We start from the raw sequence: 12,776 nt of genomic DNA, 5'->3' as shown, positions 1-12,776 counted from the left end.
TCTGTACATATATGTTTAAAAGCAACATTATGTATATATATATATATATATATATATATATATATATATATATATATATATATATATACAGTATATATATATATATATATATATATATATATATATATATATACAGTATATATATATATATATATATATATATATATATATGTGTGTGTGTGTGTGTGTGCGTGTATGTATGTATGGATGTATGCATATATATATATATATATATATATATATATATATATATATATATATATATGCATACATACATACATACACACACACACACGTATATATATATATATATATATATATATACTGTATATATATTTCTTTTCGGTCACGCTCAGATCTCCCCGGCCCTGGGGTTGTGATACCCTGGTGTGTGAGCGTGTGTGCATATCTATCTAAATATTTAGCCGTCATTTTTGGACGGGTCGCGTACACTAATAGCACGAAATAAATCCATACCAAATTTACTATCTAGAAGATAATCTCGAATGCTGGAGGCCACTGCCTTGGCCAAGCAATCCGACATGCTACCAGTATGGCTGGCAATGACAAGTGATCACTAGCCCTTACCACTTAATTTTATTCACGCTGAAGAACCAATGTCAGTGGCGTTATAGCTACCAATTTAAACAAGATAAACAATGCCTGATTCCAAAGCCATTGGCCACTTTTCTTAGAGTCTGGTAAGTCACTGGATTTTGAAATCATTATTAATACCCATTTTAAAATCAATTGATATTATTATTATTATTATTATTATTATTATTATTATTATTATTATTATTATTATTATTATTATTATTATTAGGAAAAGGAAGATTCTTTCACCACTGGGCTATTTTTTCCTGTTGGAGCCTCCTTAGGCATACTAAGGCGGCTCCAACAGGAAAAAATAGCCCAGTGGTGAAAGGAAATAAGGAAATAAATAAACTATATAAGAAGTAATGTACAATTAAAATAAGATATTTCAAAATCATTAAAAACATTAAAAACAGATATTTCATTTATAAACCACAAAAAGACTTATGGCAGGCTGTTCAACATTAAAACATTTGCTGCAAGTTTGAACTTTTGAAGTTCTACTGAGGATAAGAGCCTGATAAAAACTTCAAACAGCAAGTTTAATAAAATTGCATGTATAATTATTAATAAAATGTACTTTGTCGTAAATTTGTGGGATTTCCATATCAGATTAACCTGGTTTTGTAGTACCGAACAATTCGTTAATGAATTTTCTTAAGACGTTGGGAACGGAAGCTTTAGGATATCAATTAATTCTTAAGAAAAAAATCATTACAAATATAACTTCCTCGTTGGTGGAATACCATTCACTGCTACTAGTTGTATATGCTCAATAGGTCAGTGTACGAATATTATTTAGCATATTACTAAAATAAGTAGGCCTATGTCTACTTTAGGCTCCAGAGCCTTTAAATATGCAGCCCCGAGACTATATAATAAGCTCCCATGAAATATTCGAATGATTGAAGACATTATGGCTTTCATGAGGAAACTGAAGACTTTCTTATTTCATGAGTCTTTTGACAGTGAAGATTTATCAGTAAATGAACAATACGCGATATGAAACGTTAGATACTCTGAACGAACAAAGTAAAACTACAGCGGAGGTCCAATAGTGAGTGGGGTTCCCCTGCTGTATGGGACCGGAAAAGCAGCCATCAAAGTAAGTAAAGTAGGTAAGTGAAAATTAATCCCTCATCTCATGAAAGTTGTTTTTCTTAAACTGAAGATCTTTTGACATGACAATATTTTTTTAAGTATCCTTTTCTTCCTCTTCCATGTTAATTTGATACCATGATATATTGTGTTTAAATATTCCAAAAGTCACCCAGCTTGATTTCTCTTCTTCGAACCTAGAAAATAATTCGTCCGAGTACTCCCATTAAGCAGTAAATTGTTTGTAACTTACCGGATACTCTCCCAAGCAACTTTGCTTAGATAAGAATAGATTCGTCATAGTTGAACTTTAGGGAATTTCCATTTGCAAAACCTTCGAACTAGGCACAATGCTTTCCGTTAAATGAAGTTATTTTATGAATGGGTATATATATATATATATATATATATATATATATATACATACATATATATATACATATATATACACACACACACACACACACATATATATATATATATATATATATATATATATATACATATATATATATATATATATATATATATATATATATATATATATATATATATATATATAGCAGAAAGGCGAACGAACGTAGATACTTCAACATTTTGGACTATATTTGCGGAGCTTTCGGGAACAACATTTCTCATTATCTAAGGTAAAATCAGGAACATGAAACATGAATCTATGCACACAGTTACGTTAAATCAATGAATTCACGAGTCAAGAATCATAACAAATACAACAAGAATAAAATTAAATGAATTGAAATATTAGAAAACGCACAAAGAGAAATCAAATCAAATGCATCGAAAATATAATGAATTTAATGAAATATTCAAAAGGAAAAACACAAATATCGAAATAAAAACAAAGTATTATCATTATAACTATATGCTATAACCTTAATTGGAGAAGCAGGATGCTATAAGCCCAAGGGCTCAAGCAGGAAATAATAGCCTTGTCAGGAAAGGAAATAAGGAAATAAATAAACTATATGAGAAGTAATGAAAAATTAAAATAAAATATTTTAAGAACAGTAACAACATTAAAACACATCTTTCATATATAAACTATAAAAACAGACTTATTTCAGTCTGTTCAACATAAAAACATTTGTTGCAAGCTTGAACTTTTGAAGTTCTACCGATTCAACTACCCTATTAGGAAGATCCCTCTACAACTTGGTCACAGCTGGAATAAAACTTCTTGAATACTGTGCAGCTAGACTAGAAAAGTTCCTTTCTCTAGTTACTTCAGATATTGGCATTGGATAGCTTACACAGTTTGTTTTCCTTGCTCTCTTGATAATCCTAGTAACATCTTTTTGTGTTATATCATTGAATCTCGTTAATTTTATCTGTGTATTTATCTGTGTATTTATCTGTGTAGCATATTTGTAAATGACCTAATTATATTTTCTATTTTGTTTTTAAAAAATTCTTGGAAATTACTTGCTAGTTCCAGGTTACTATACCATTTAGGAGACGGTATAACTTATTTATATCTGTTGCTGCTTCGCAGGTCTTTCTTTTCTAGTACTTTTTCCTTTTTAGTGGGTAATTATATTGGCACGTTTAAGTTTTTACTGATTCCACTTTCTTTACGCCCTTTTTCCCTCTTTTTCTCTAAAGTCTCCCCATCTAACCAAGGAGATCGGTCTTTAACAATTGTCTTTTCCATCAGTAGACACATGGCATCATATTCACTTTTATCAGATTCTCGGAAGTATGTTTGGCAGGGGTTTCATATCAACGATCTTAGCCTAGTCAAAATGATTTCATTATGTTTCAGATAATTCTAGTATGTCAAAACATTTCTCATTTAATAATTCTCAAATTTGAATAGCTTTATTACAAACAGATTGTATATTGACATAGCCACAGTTTAAGACATCCTTAGTCTTCATGGTCCGTATTTTCTGCTAGTCTTCAATTTCTCTGAATTGACTTTGTGGCCATTTTGTTTGTTTAACATAGTGCAGTTTATACATTTTTCCTCTTGTGAATTACATTACCTTGGTGGCGTGATTTCCATACATTTGACAGTGGTAGCAGGTGATCTCGTGATACCTATCACAGGATAACTATCACGTTTATCATGGATAGCCTTTCGAACTTCAGCATCATATTTCATCAAGTAGTGGGTAGTCCCACCTGCAGTATTTTTCTCGGATACCAGACTGATTTTCCCTTTTTGCATGTGGTCCAGGCAATGATTCCTTTGAAACAAAACATGCAATATATCCTCTTCATCATTGTATACATTGCATACCATTATTTCAGGTTTTACTTTTCCAATTTTCCTCGTCTCGGTGTCGACAGCCATGGTTCATTGAATCTTGTTTGCTGCATCCTCTTAGGTCTTTTCCTCAGCAAAGTTTACAACAACATTTCCATTTAAAGTTGATCTCGAATTAAGAAATGGAATATCCCTAAGTGCCTGTTCGACCTATTTTTTTCTTTTCTGTCAGTGATTTCAGTCGATTTAATTACTAGTAGATTTTTCCTTTAACCTATTTTGCATACATCATTTTCTCTTGTCTTGGGCCCATCAGTGTTTGAAGTGTCAACTTAATTTATTCCATAATCATTGCCTAGAGTATCAACTTTCTTAGTAAGATCACTGGTCTGAGTGGAATTTACTTTGCCTATAGTAAGCTCCGCTATTGGGTTTTCCAATTCAGGGATATTCTCTTCATGCTGGTCTATATCAAGACCTTTCATTATCAGTTCCTCCCCATTTTCATTATAATTTGTTTTGGCCATTCTGGCTTCATCTGCACAGTGTGGACAAATCCATTTTAATTTTTTACCTCTACATCACTGATGGTTACCTCTATAAAGTCACACTTCTTGTGGCATTACCCTTTACAGTCTCACCTTATCCATTTCCTTCAAACTTCATTTAAAGAACTACACAGAGGGCAACAGTTAGCAATTATCGACTTTATTTTTTTTTTATTTACTCCATGAGATTAACTAACAATGTCAAAGATTTCATAAACGACCATTTCTTATTTTCACACTTACGTTTGTAAATGACGAGCAATGTTATTTATATAATATATTCTATCTAGTTGTAAAATCCTCATTATTCGCATATTTCACGACGAGAATGCTATTGATTATCAAAAATCTTTATAACGGCAAAAAATCAACACCATCGGCAATTTAATCAATTCTAAGTTATCGTAATTGTAAAGAATTAAATATTAAAATCCTTCTTAATTAACAACTCCCATTCATTATAATAGCACTATTTCTAACTGGATGGAATTAAATAATTAACATTTGCATATGATATGTTTTCGTGGCTCTTCTTTATTTCCACATCTAAATCTGTAACCTTTCAAATTCACCCTATGTTGAATTAAATATCTTATTTCATCTACCTTGACCAGTTGATTTATTTGACGAAACCTAAAGTACATCCTTTTGTCTTATAATCACCGTCAAAATTCTATATAATCTCCCGCATTTTTGCTCTAACATTCCTTGACACATGCTATTTAATATCTTTATTAGACCAACTATGCATAGAAAGTTTTTCCTCAGCCTTTACGCTGTTTAAGCTCATTTTCATATCTGTACCGTCTGGGAAAGACGTAAAATCCATAGAGTATAAAAATATGGATAATATTAGTTTACATATTAGAATAGATAGATAGAATATAATGAAATGTTCAATAATACGATAAATTATACAAAAAAATACTATTTAGTCTATTATTTATAATTACAGTTACAGTATTTCTCGTAATAGCTAAAATATTCCTCCATATCTGATCATCTGATGTTTGTTTCTGTTTACGCGGGGTCAGGGGAATTCGACTAGATTCGGTGAAAATTTACACTTATTCCCTGTATTTTTGTAATTACTCTGTGACAGTAAGATGATATTTTACTGACTTATGTTTTGGAATAATCTATGAAGATGAAAGACAAGTAAGTCAGTCCCAGGGTTCTCGTTTTGTTTAACTATGACATGCCAGGACAGACCAGTCTGATAGGAATCACACAGATGGCCCCCAAACATTTACCCTTAATGTATAGATATCATTGATAGGCCTCCTTATTTATATTATTTTAATTCTTCAATTCTGTGACAGTGCTCAGATATACTTTTATTTAATACTTAGGGAAACTTTCAGATTGATGGGATTATACCAAACCAGGCTTAGGAGTCAATGTTTCAACCAACCAGTAGGTTCAGATATTTAGAACTTATCTTAGGCCTAGATGTGACACAGAATGACGGAGGTAAATTGCAGGTCATAGTATAAGCATTCAATATCCTACGGTATAGACTGAAGGTAATATGTATATTGCAGGAAGAAAGAAAACTGCTAGTGAGGTTAGGATAAGTTAGGTTAGGTTAAAATGATGATAAATGTTCCTACGTGTATACTATCCTTGGAGCCTTTGTAGTTTGTTGGGACAGAGTGAAAAACCACATTTTACAGTCACAAGAACATCACCTAACTGAATGTTTTCTACCCAACCTAACCTTACCTAACCTAAGGTTCCCAACCTAACCTAACCTAGGAGCTGTATCCTTAGACTGACGTACTCTTATCCTACCCTGTCCCAACGAACTACATTCACCCCTTATCCTTTCATCCTGTAAATCAGGGAAAATATTTTCAGTGGGAGCTAGGACGGCATATGAATTAGTTAACAATGTTGCTAACAACAGGTGGTGAGCGTGGGCAAGAATCCCCACCCCTCTACCTGTCAGAATTTTATCACTTTTGTTTTCAGCAGCAACGAGTATGGATGCCCTTATCAATTCTTACATTTTTCTTTTTATTTTAGTGAATGTTGGCTGTTAATTGTGATTGATGTGAACAAGAGATTCATACCTACTGGGGAAAGGGTCGACTTTGCAACCGGTTATGTCCAAATCAGTTGTAGTTCTATAGTCTCTCTCTCTGTGCTTCTTGTTGCTGGCTTGCCTAGTGTAGGTTGTAGCTTCCTGTGCAGTAGTAGGTGAATGCCTTGAAGGGGAGGAGTAGAAGTAAGCCTAATCCTGGGCAACACCTTCGAGACCTGTGCCTCATGGTTTTATCCTCGTTTTAACTTCTTACGAGGAGAAAACCTCTTCTAGGCTATAACTCTTTGGAGTGATGGCCCACGTACCTTGGGGCACAACAAAGCTCATGGAGCTTTCTAAGGCCAGGACCTGGCCTTATGCAGTGGTACCTCTACATACGAATTTAATCTGTTCCACAACCGACTTCGGATGTAGAAAATGTTCGGATGTAGAAACGAATTTTCCCATAAGAATACATTGAAATAGGATTAATCCGTGGTTGAGCCCAAAAACCTATGATAACTCCTTAATAAATTACTACACATAATTACACATGACAATATGCACTCTAAATTAGATAATAGACATGTAAAAAAGAATAATTATCAAGAAATTTAAATAAGAAACGGGTTTTTGGCGTCACTTTACCTTAGAAAGTCCAGCGCAGGTGTTGGTCTTGCTACGCAGAGGAGACGGACGGGCGGCGAGGAGGTAGAGAGGTTGACTACGATAAACGTACACTACCGTAACTTATTCGTACACTACCGTAACTTATTCTAACTTACAGTAAGTGAACTTTAACCTAACTTAGCTTATTTATTTTTTTTATTTTTATATTTCATATTTTTTTTACATTTTCTTTTTTTCTTTTTGATGGTTAATTTTAATCACTTTCACTCTACACTTAAAATTGATTGAATTTTTTTCTCTTCAATCTTTGCCGTTTTCTTTGTTTCACTTTCTTTCGCTTCACTCTTTGCCATTTTCTTTGAACCACTTCCTTCCTCTTCATCACGAGTTCGCTTCGTAGTTTTTTCAAAGAAGCTATCGATAGAAAGTTGCTTGGTACAGCTTTTCAGAGTGTTTCAAAAATAAATTAGGGAAACATCATCAAACTGCGCAACTACACGACAAACCTGCAATTTCCTTGGATGGTATTTGTCGACGAAGTCGACCACATCTTGATATTTTCCTAACGCCTCTTTTATTTGCGCCGAACCTAACACATGTTCTACCTCCTCGATCCCTTCCTTGTCATCACTCATGTGCTCAGACATAGCATGGAGTTCCTTGAGCTCCTCTGTAGTAAGTTCACCGTGATGTTCTTTTGCAAGTTCACTCATACGGACGCCACGCTCATTCTTTTCAATAATTCCTTGCTTTACTTCTAAAAGCATTTCCTTATTCCTTTTCTCACCACTACCACTACCACTTGCGAAACTAAGCCTTTTAGGACCCATGATTTACGTAAAATACCGTAAAAGGATGAACGTAAAAAATCACGATTAAAACACAGTTAATAGCAGAACACACAGGGCACAACCACACGAAGCCGACGAGAACAGAGGAATGTCCCAAGCCACGCTAATTGAGGGTCCTTCCGAGGTAGAAATGCTGCCTTCTATCGGCGGAAATAAAAAATACATCCGGCGCTATGAGTACCATCTACGTGCACGGGTATTGTTTACTTCGGGTGTCGAAAAAAAATTCGGGTGTAGAGTAGGAACGTGTTCGAATTGTACTTCGCGTGTCGAAAAATTCGGATACAACCGGTACGACGAAAATTGCTTAATTCGTGTGTCGAAATAAAATTCGGGTGTAGAGTCGAAAAATTGCTCGAATTTTACTTCGGATGTTGGAAAATTCGGATGTAGATACGTTCGTGTGTAGAGGTTCCACTGTAGTTTAAAAATCTTACGAGGGAGAGTTAGGTGGCGAGGAGCTCAGAGCGCGCTAGCATCTACAAAACGGATTTTGAGCGAAGCGAAAAATCTATTTTTGGGTGAGATAGCCATGGCCTCCTGATGGAAGGTTCCTTATTGGTAGCTTCCTTGGGTATATAACTACTAAGATATTCCCAGAGAATTTAACCACATGTTATCACAGAATTCTAACTTCTGGAGCGAGTATCCTAAAGGTTTCCCTTTAAGACATCATATATCAACAGGGGACGCATGTATTAACGCGCCACATAGCTATCTGCACCCCACATAGAGTTAACACTTCGGTGTGGAGGGGCGGAGAATAGCTGGGGAGCCGTTCCACAGCTATACTCGTCCGTGACTACTTTTGGTACTCGAAACGTAAACAAACGGGCGCCATTGCTAAATGACGTCACGTCCATCCTCATCCTGATGCCAGTTGCTTGCCGATCACCATGATACAGCAGGACAGGGTGGGGCCTGAAAGGCTGGACAATGTAGCAGGGAGGGTCCATCAGGACGCCATGGCTATCTCACCCAAAAATAGATTTCTCACTTCGCTCAAAATCCGTTTTTTGGGCTCAAGCCATGGCGTCCTGATGGAAGAATACCAGAGAATCAATGTATCGTGGTAGATTTCCCCTTGTAGTGTAAGTGCCGAGGGCTTTGAATAGGGTAAGCATAGTGACCTCGATAGAGGTTCCGTGGGGATGAAACTTCCTGCCCCCCTTGGCAGAGAAGTCCCAACGGACCATGCTGAAGATCAAAGTGGTTATCGAAGGGCTACCCACCTTGCGGGGAGAACGTGAAGAACTCGGAGACAAGACAGAATGGTTGATATTCATATAGGAACATTCTCAATGACAGACAAGTGGTGGTTAGGCACTGTATTTTGTAACAAGAGAACGATCTGGTCTCGAAGGTATAGCGCAAGTAAGTATTCAGTTAGGAATATTACATAGCATAGGTGAGTATATAATATGGATTGAACCTATTATTCTTCATCATTTTTTAAAGAAAAAAAAGGGATAATGAAACTATGACAACCATGTATTTCATAGTATAAGTAGGAGCGGATTGAGACGCACAAGTAATAAAATAGAAATTTTATTTCACAATTGCAGAATATGGTAAATAAATGCAATAAGGGATGTAAAAGTAATTTTAAATATTTAACTTAGCCGGTGAATATATAATAGCTGCTGCTCAGCGGCTCGACAGAAAACACACTCAAAAACTCGCGAGGGATCGCTATGAAGGTTGCGGGTGTGCCCACCAGCGCCAACTATCGGCCAGATACCACTCTTGCATGTAAAAAACCCTTCAATTCTTCTCTGTCGACCTTGACGACAAGACGTATCAATACTCGCTGTATAACCTGGAGTTTTCTCAACATATTTGGTGAAGTACTTCATTTTGGTTTGAGCTTTCGCAGTGCAGGTGTTTTTCCTCAACTTAAACTCTTGAACTCTTTATTGAACAGATTTAATTGTTGATGACTTGGATTGTTTTTTGGACTTTCTTTGACTAATTCAAAATGGCTGACCCTTCACAGGTACCTAGATTTCGTAAGTGTAATGCTAGGGACTGTAATAGGTGTCTTCCAAAGGCATCTCTCGACCCACATACTGTTTGTTCCAATTGTCGGGGTAAAACCTGTCAATTGGGAGATCGGTGTGAGGAATGCGTGGGCCTTTCGGAATTCGATTGGCTCGAATACGATAAGTATGCACTTAGGCTAGAGAGAGATAGGGTAAGGAGGAGTTCCTCTAGGTCAGTAGATTTTTCCTCTCCACATGCCCCTGAACCTAATCCTTCCCCTGTAGTGGTTGTACCTAACCCCCCTTCTGGCACTCAGGAACCATCTATGCAAGACATGTTACGTGCTATTCATGCCTTGGGGGAAAGAGTTGAAGCGTTAGCAACTGATCGTAATCAACTCATGGCTGACGTTAAAGAGCTTAAGTGTCAGAGTGCCACAGCGGAAAATAGTGGGAAAGTGATTAGTGCGCAAAGTGTTGTGAACAGTGTTGCGACCGAGTGTTCGTCTGTTCGTGCCTGTCGTTCACCTAGTCCGAGACCTCTTGCAAGCTCCCAAGCCCAGGGGAGAAGTAATGTCGTACGACTTCTGGGTTCGAGAGGCCTTGATCAGCGAACAGACGTTCCCTCTATGGTATCAGGCGTATCTCACCAAGATCGCCCCTACCATAAGACGAGAGAGCCCATTTTCTCCTCGTCTTCCGAAGGCTTTTCGCATAAGAAACCGTGGAGCAAGGTTTCTAGGCCCCTTAAGCGAAAGTCGGTCCCTTCAGGACAGGTCCAGCGTCCTGGATGTAGTCATTGGGACAGTTCTGACCCATTGCAGTCATCGGATGACTGCTCGCCGCCTAAGCAGCAACGTTACACAGGCTCAGAAAGTCTTGGTGTAGGCAAGGTTGTGCCGTCTCAGACGTTAACCCCGTCGTTTACCGCACCCATTCCCGTGGACCCTAAATGGGTTATACTGCAGGACATGCAGACTAAGCTCGCCTCCCTTATGGAAGACTATTCTGCCGATAAGGTTCCCGTTGAGCCTAGCCGTTTATCTCATCGAGATCCTGGCCTTCAGCCGCCCAAACGAACCTTTGTGCGTCCTGTTGACGTTGGCGTAGCCAAGTCACGTCAGTCACGTTATGTAGAGCCTCACTCGATGCGGTCTCGTGTGGATTTTCAGCCGCATTTGGACGTTAGGCCACTTCCTAATGCTCCTGTTGACGTTCAGGACGTTCGCCAACCATCGGAGTTGACTTGTTTTGACGCTGAGCGTCAACCACCGCAGTCTAGAGTTGTTTTGACTGCTCAGACTAGGCAGTCAAAACAGTCTCGAGTGGACGCCGTGCGTCCTCACGCACCTGTTGTTGTTGACAGTTCACAGACTGTCAAGCAGTTACATGACGTTGCGTCCTGGTCCGCTACTAATGCACCAGTGCGTGTGGACGCTGCGTGTCAAGCATTGCCAACCCCTTTGCTTGTTTCTCAGCAGTTGTCAGATGAGGATCCTTCAGATGAGGACGTTGCTGACCCTCAGCCTGAGGATCTTCCTTCAGATGTAGACGAACCCAGAACAGTTCCTCCATCAATGGACTTTAAGAAAGTCATGTTAATTTTTAAGGAGTTGTTTCCCGATCACTTCGTCACTGTTGCTCCTCGTTCGCCGCCGTCTGAGTTTGTTCTAGGCGTACCTGCTGACATGCCAGCCTTTACAAAACTTGTGCTCTCTCGCTCATCCAAGAGAGCTTTACGGCTTTTAGGCGACTGGTTGGAAACCAAGAGGAGTTTGGGGAAGACGGCCTTTGCCTTCCCTCCGTCTAAACTCTCGTCTAGATCGAGCGTCGGGTATGCCACGGGAGAAGTTCTCGGCTTGGGAGTCCCTGCCTCTGCCCAGGGCGACTTCTCAAGCCTTGTAGACTCTCCCCGCCGCCTAGCCATGAGACGCTCGAAGATTAGTTGGTCCTCCTCGGACCTTGACCATCTGCTGAAAGGCATTTATAGAGCCTTTGAAGTTTTCAACTTCCTTGACTGGTGTTTGGGAGCCTTAAGTAGGAAAATCTCATCGGCTGATAGAGATGTCTCCGTACTTATTAGGTCCTGTATGGATAAAGCCATCCGCGATGGTTCCAATGAACTCTCCTCCTCTTTTACGTCGGGAGTCCTAAAGAAGCGAGAGTCCCTTTGCTCTTTTCTGTCAGCAGGAGTTACTCCCTGTCAGAGATCTGAACTGCTCTTTGCTCCCTTATCTAAGTTTTTGTTCCCGCAACAATTGGTTAAGGACATAGCTTCTTCACTCGTGCAGAAGGACACCCATGACTTGGTTGCGTCCTCTGCTCGCAAAGGGACTCCTTCGACATCCTTTTCTGCAAGACCTAGGATAGACACTCCGGCGTCCAGATTTATTCCGCCCTTTCGTGGCAGAGCTCCCAGCAGGGGAAGTACTCGTGCCGAGGGAAAGAGAGGAAAGAAGAGAGGAGCCAAGTCCTCACGTGGCAGAGTCTGACTGCCCGCAGCCTCAGACAGCAGTAGGAGCCAGACTCAAGAACTTCTGGCAAGCCTGGGAGAAGAGGGGCGCAGACCAACAATCTGTGAGGTTGCTCAGAGAGGGGTACAAAATTCCATTTGTACGCAAACCTCCTCTAGCGACTTCCCCCATTGACCTCTCTCCCAGGTACCGAGAGGAGTCAAAGAGACAAGCCCTGAAACTAGAAGTGTCTCTTTTGCTAGAGAAGGGAGCGGTGGTGAAAGTCTCGGACCTTCAATCACCGGGGTTTTACAACCGTCTCTTCCTAGTACCGAAGAAGACAGGAGGTTGGAGACCGGTG

At 38.8% G+C, this 12,776-nt stretch overlaps 1 protein-coding gene across 3 annotated transcripts in view; it reads left to right on the top strand.

Annotated features, from left to right (window-relative positions):
* Positions 1-5,469: 5,469 nt before the first annotated feature.
* Positions 5,470-12,776, top strand: part of LOC137638759 (ubiquitin carboxyl-terminal hydrolase 48-like) — a 355,352-nt gene continuing 348,045 nt past the window's right edge. For 2 of the 3 annotated variants that reach the window (XM_068371105.1, XM_068371106.1), the window contains exon 1: positions 5,470-5,631. In XM_068371105.1, coding sequence (XP_068227206.1) covers positions 5,615-5,631 — 17 coding nt within the window. In that variant the 5' untranslated portion in view covers positions 5,470-5,614. The remainder of the gene's footprint in view (positions 5,632-12,776) is intronic. The other variant, XM_068371107.1, reaches the window with a different exon arrangement.

This window comes from Palaemon carinicauda, chromosome 3, assembly GCF_036898095.1.
Source record: "Palaemon carinicauda isolate YSFRI2023 chromosome 3, ASM3689809v2, whole genome shotgun sequence".
Lineage (NCBI taxonomy): Eukaryota > Metazoa > Arthropoda > Malacostraca > Decapoda > Palaemonidae > Palaemon > Palaemon carinicauda.
The sequence above is the reverse complement of the archived record's forward strand: the minus strand, read 5'-3'. Positions and strand labels throughout refer to the sequence as shown.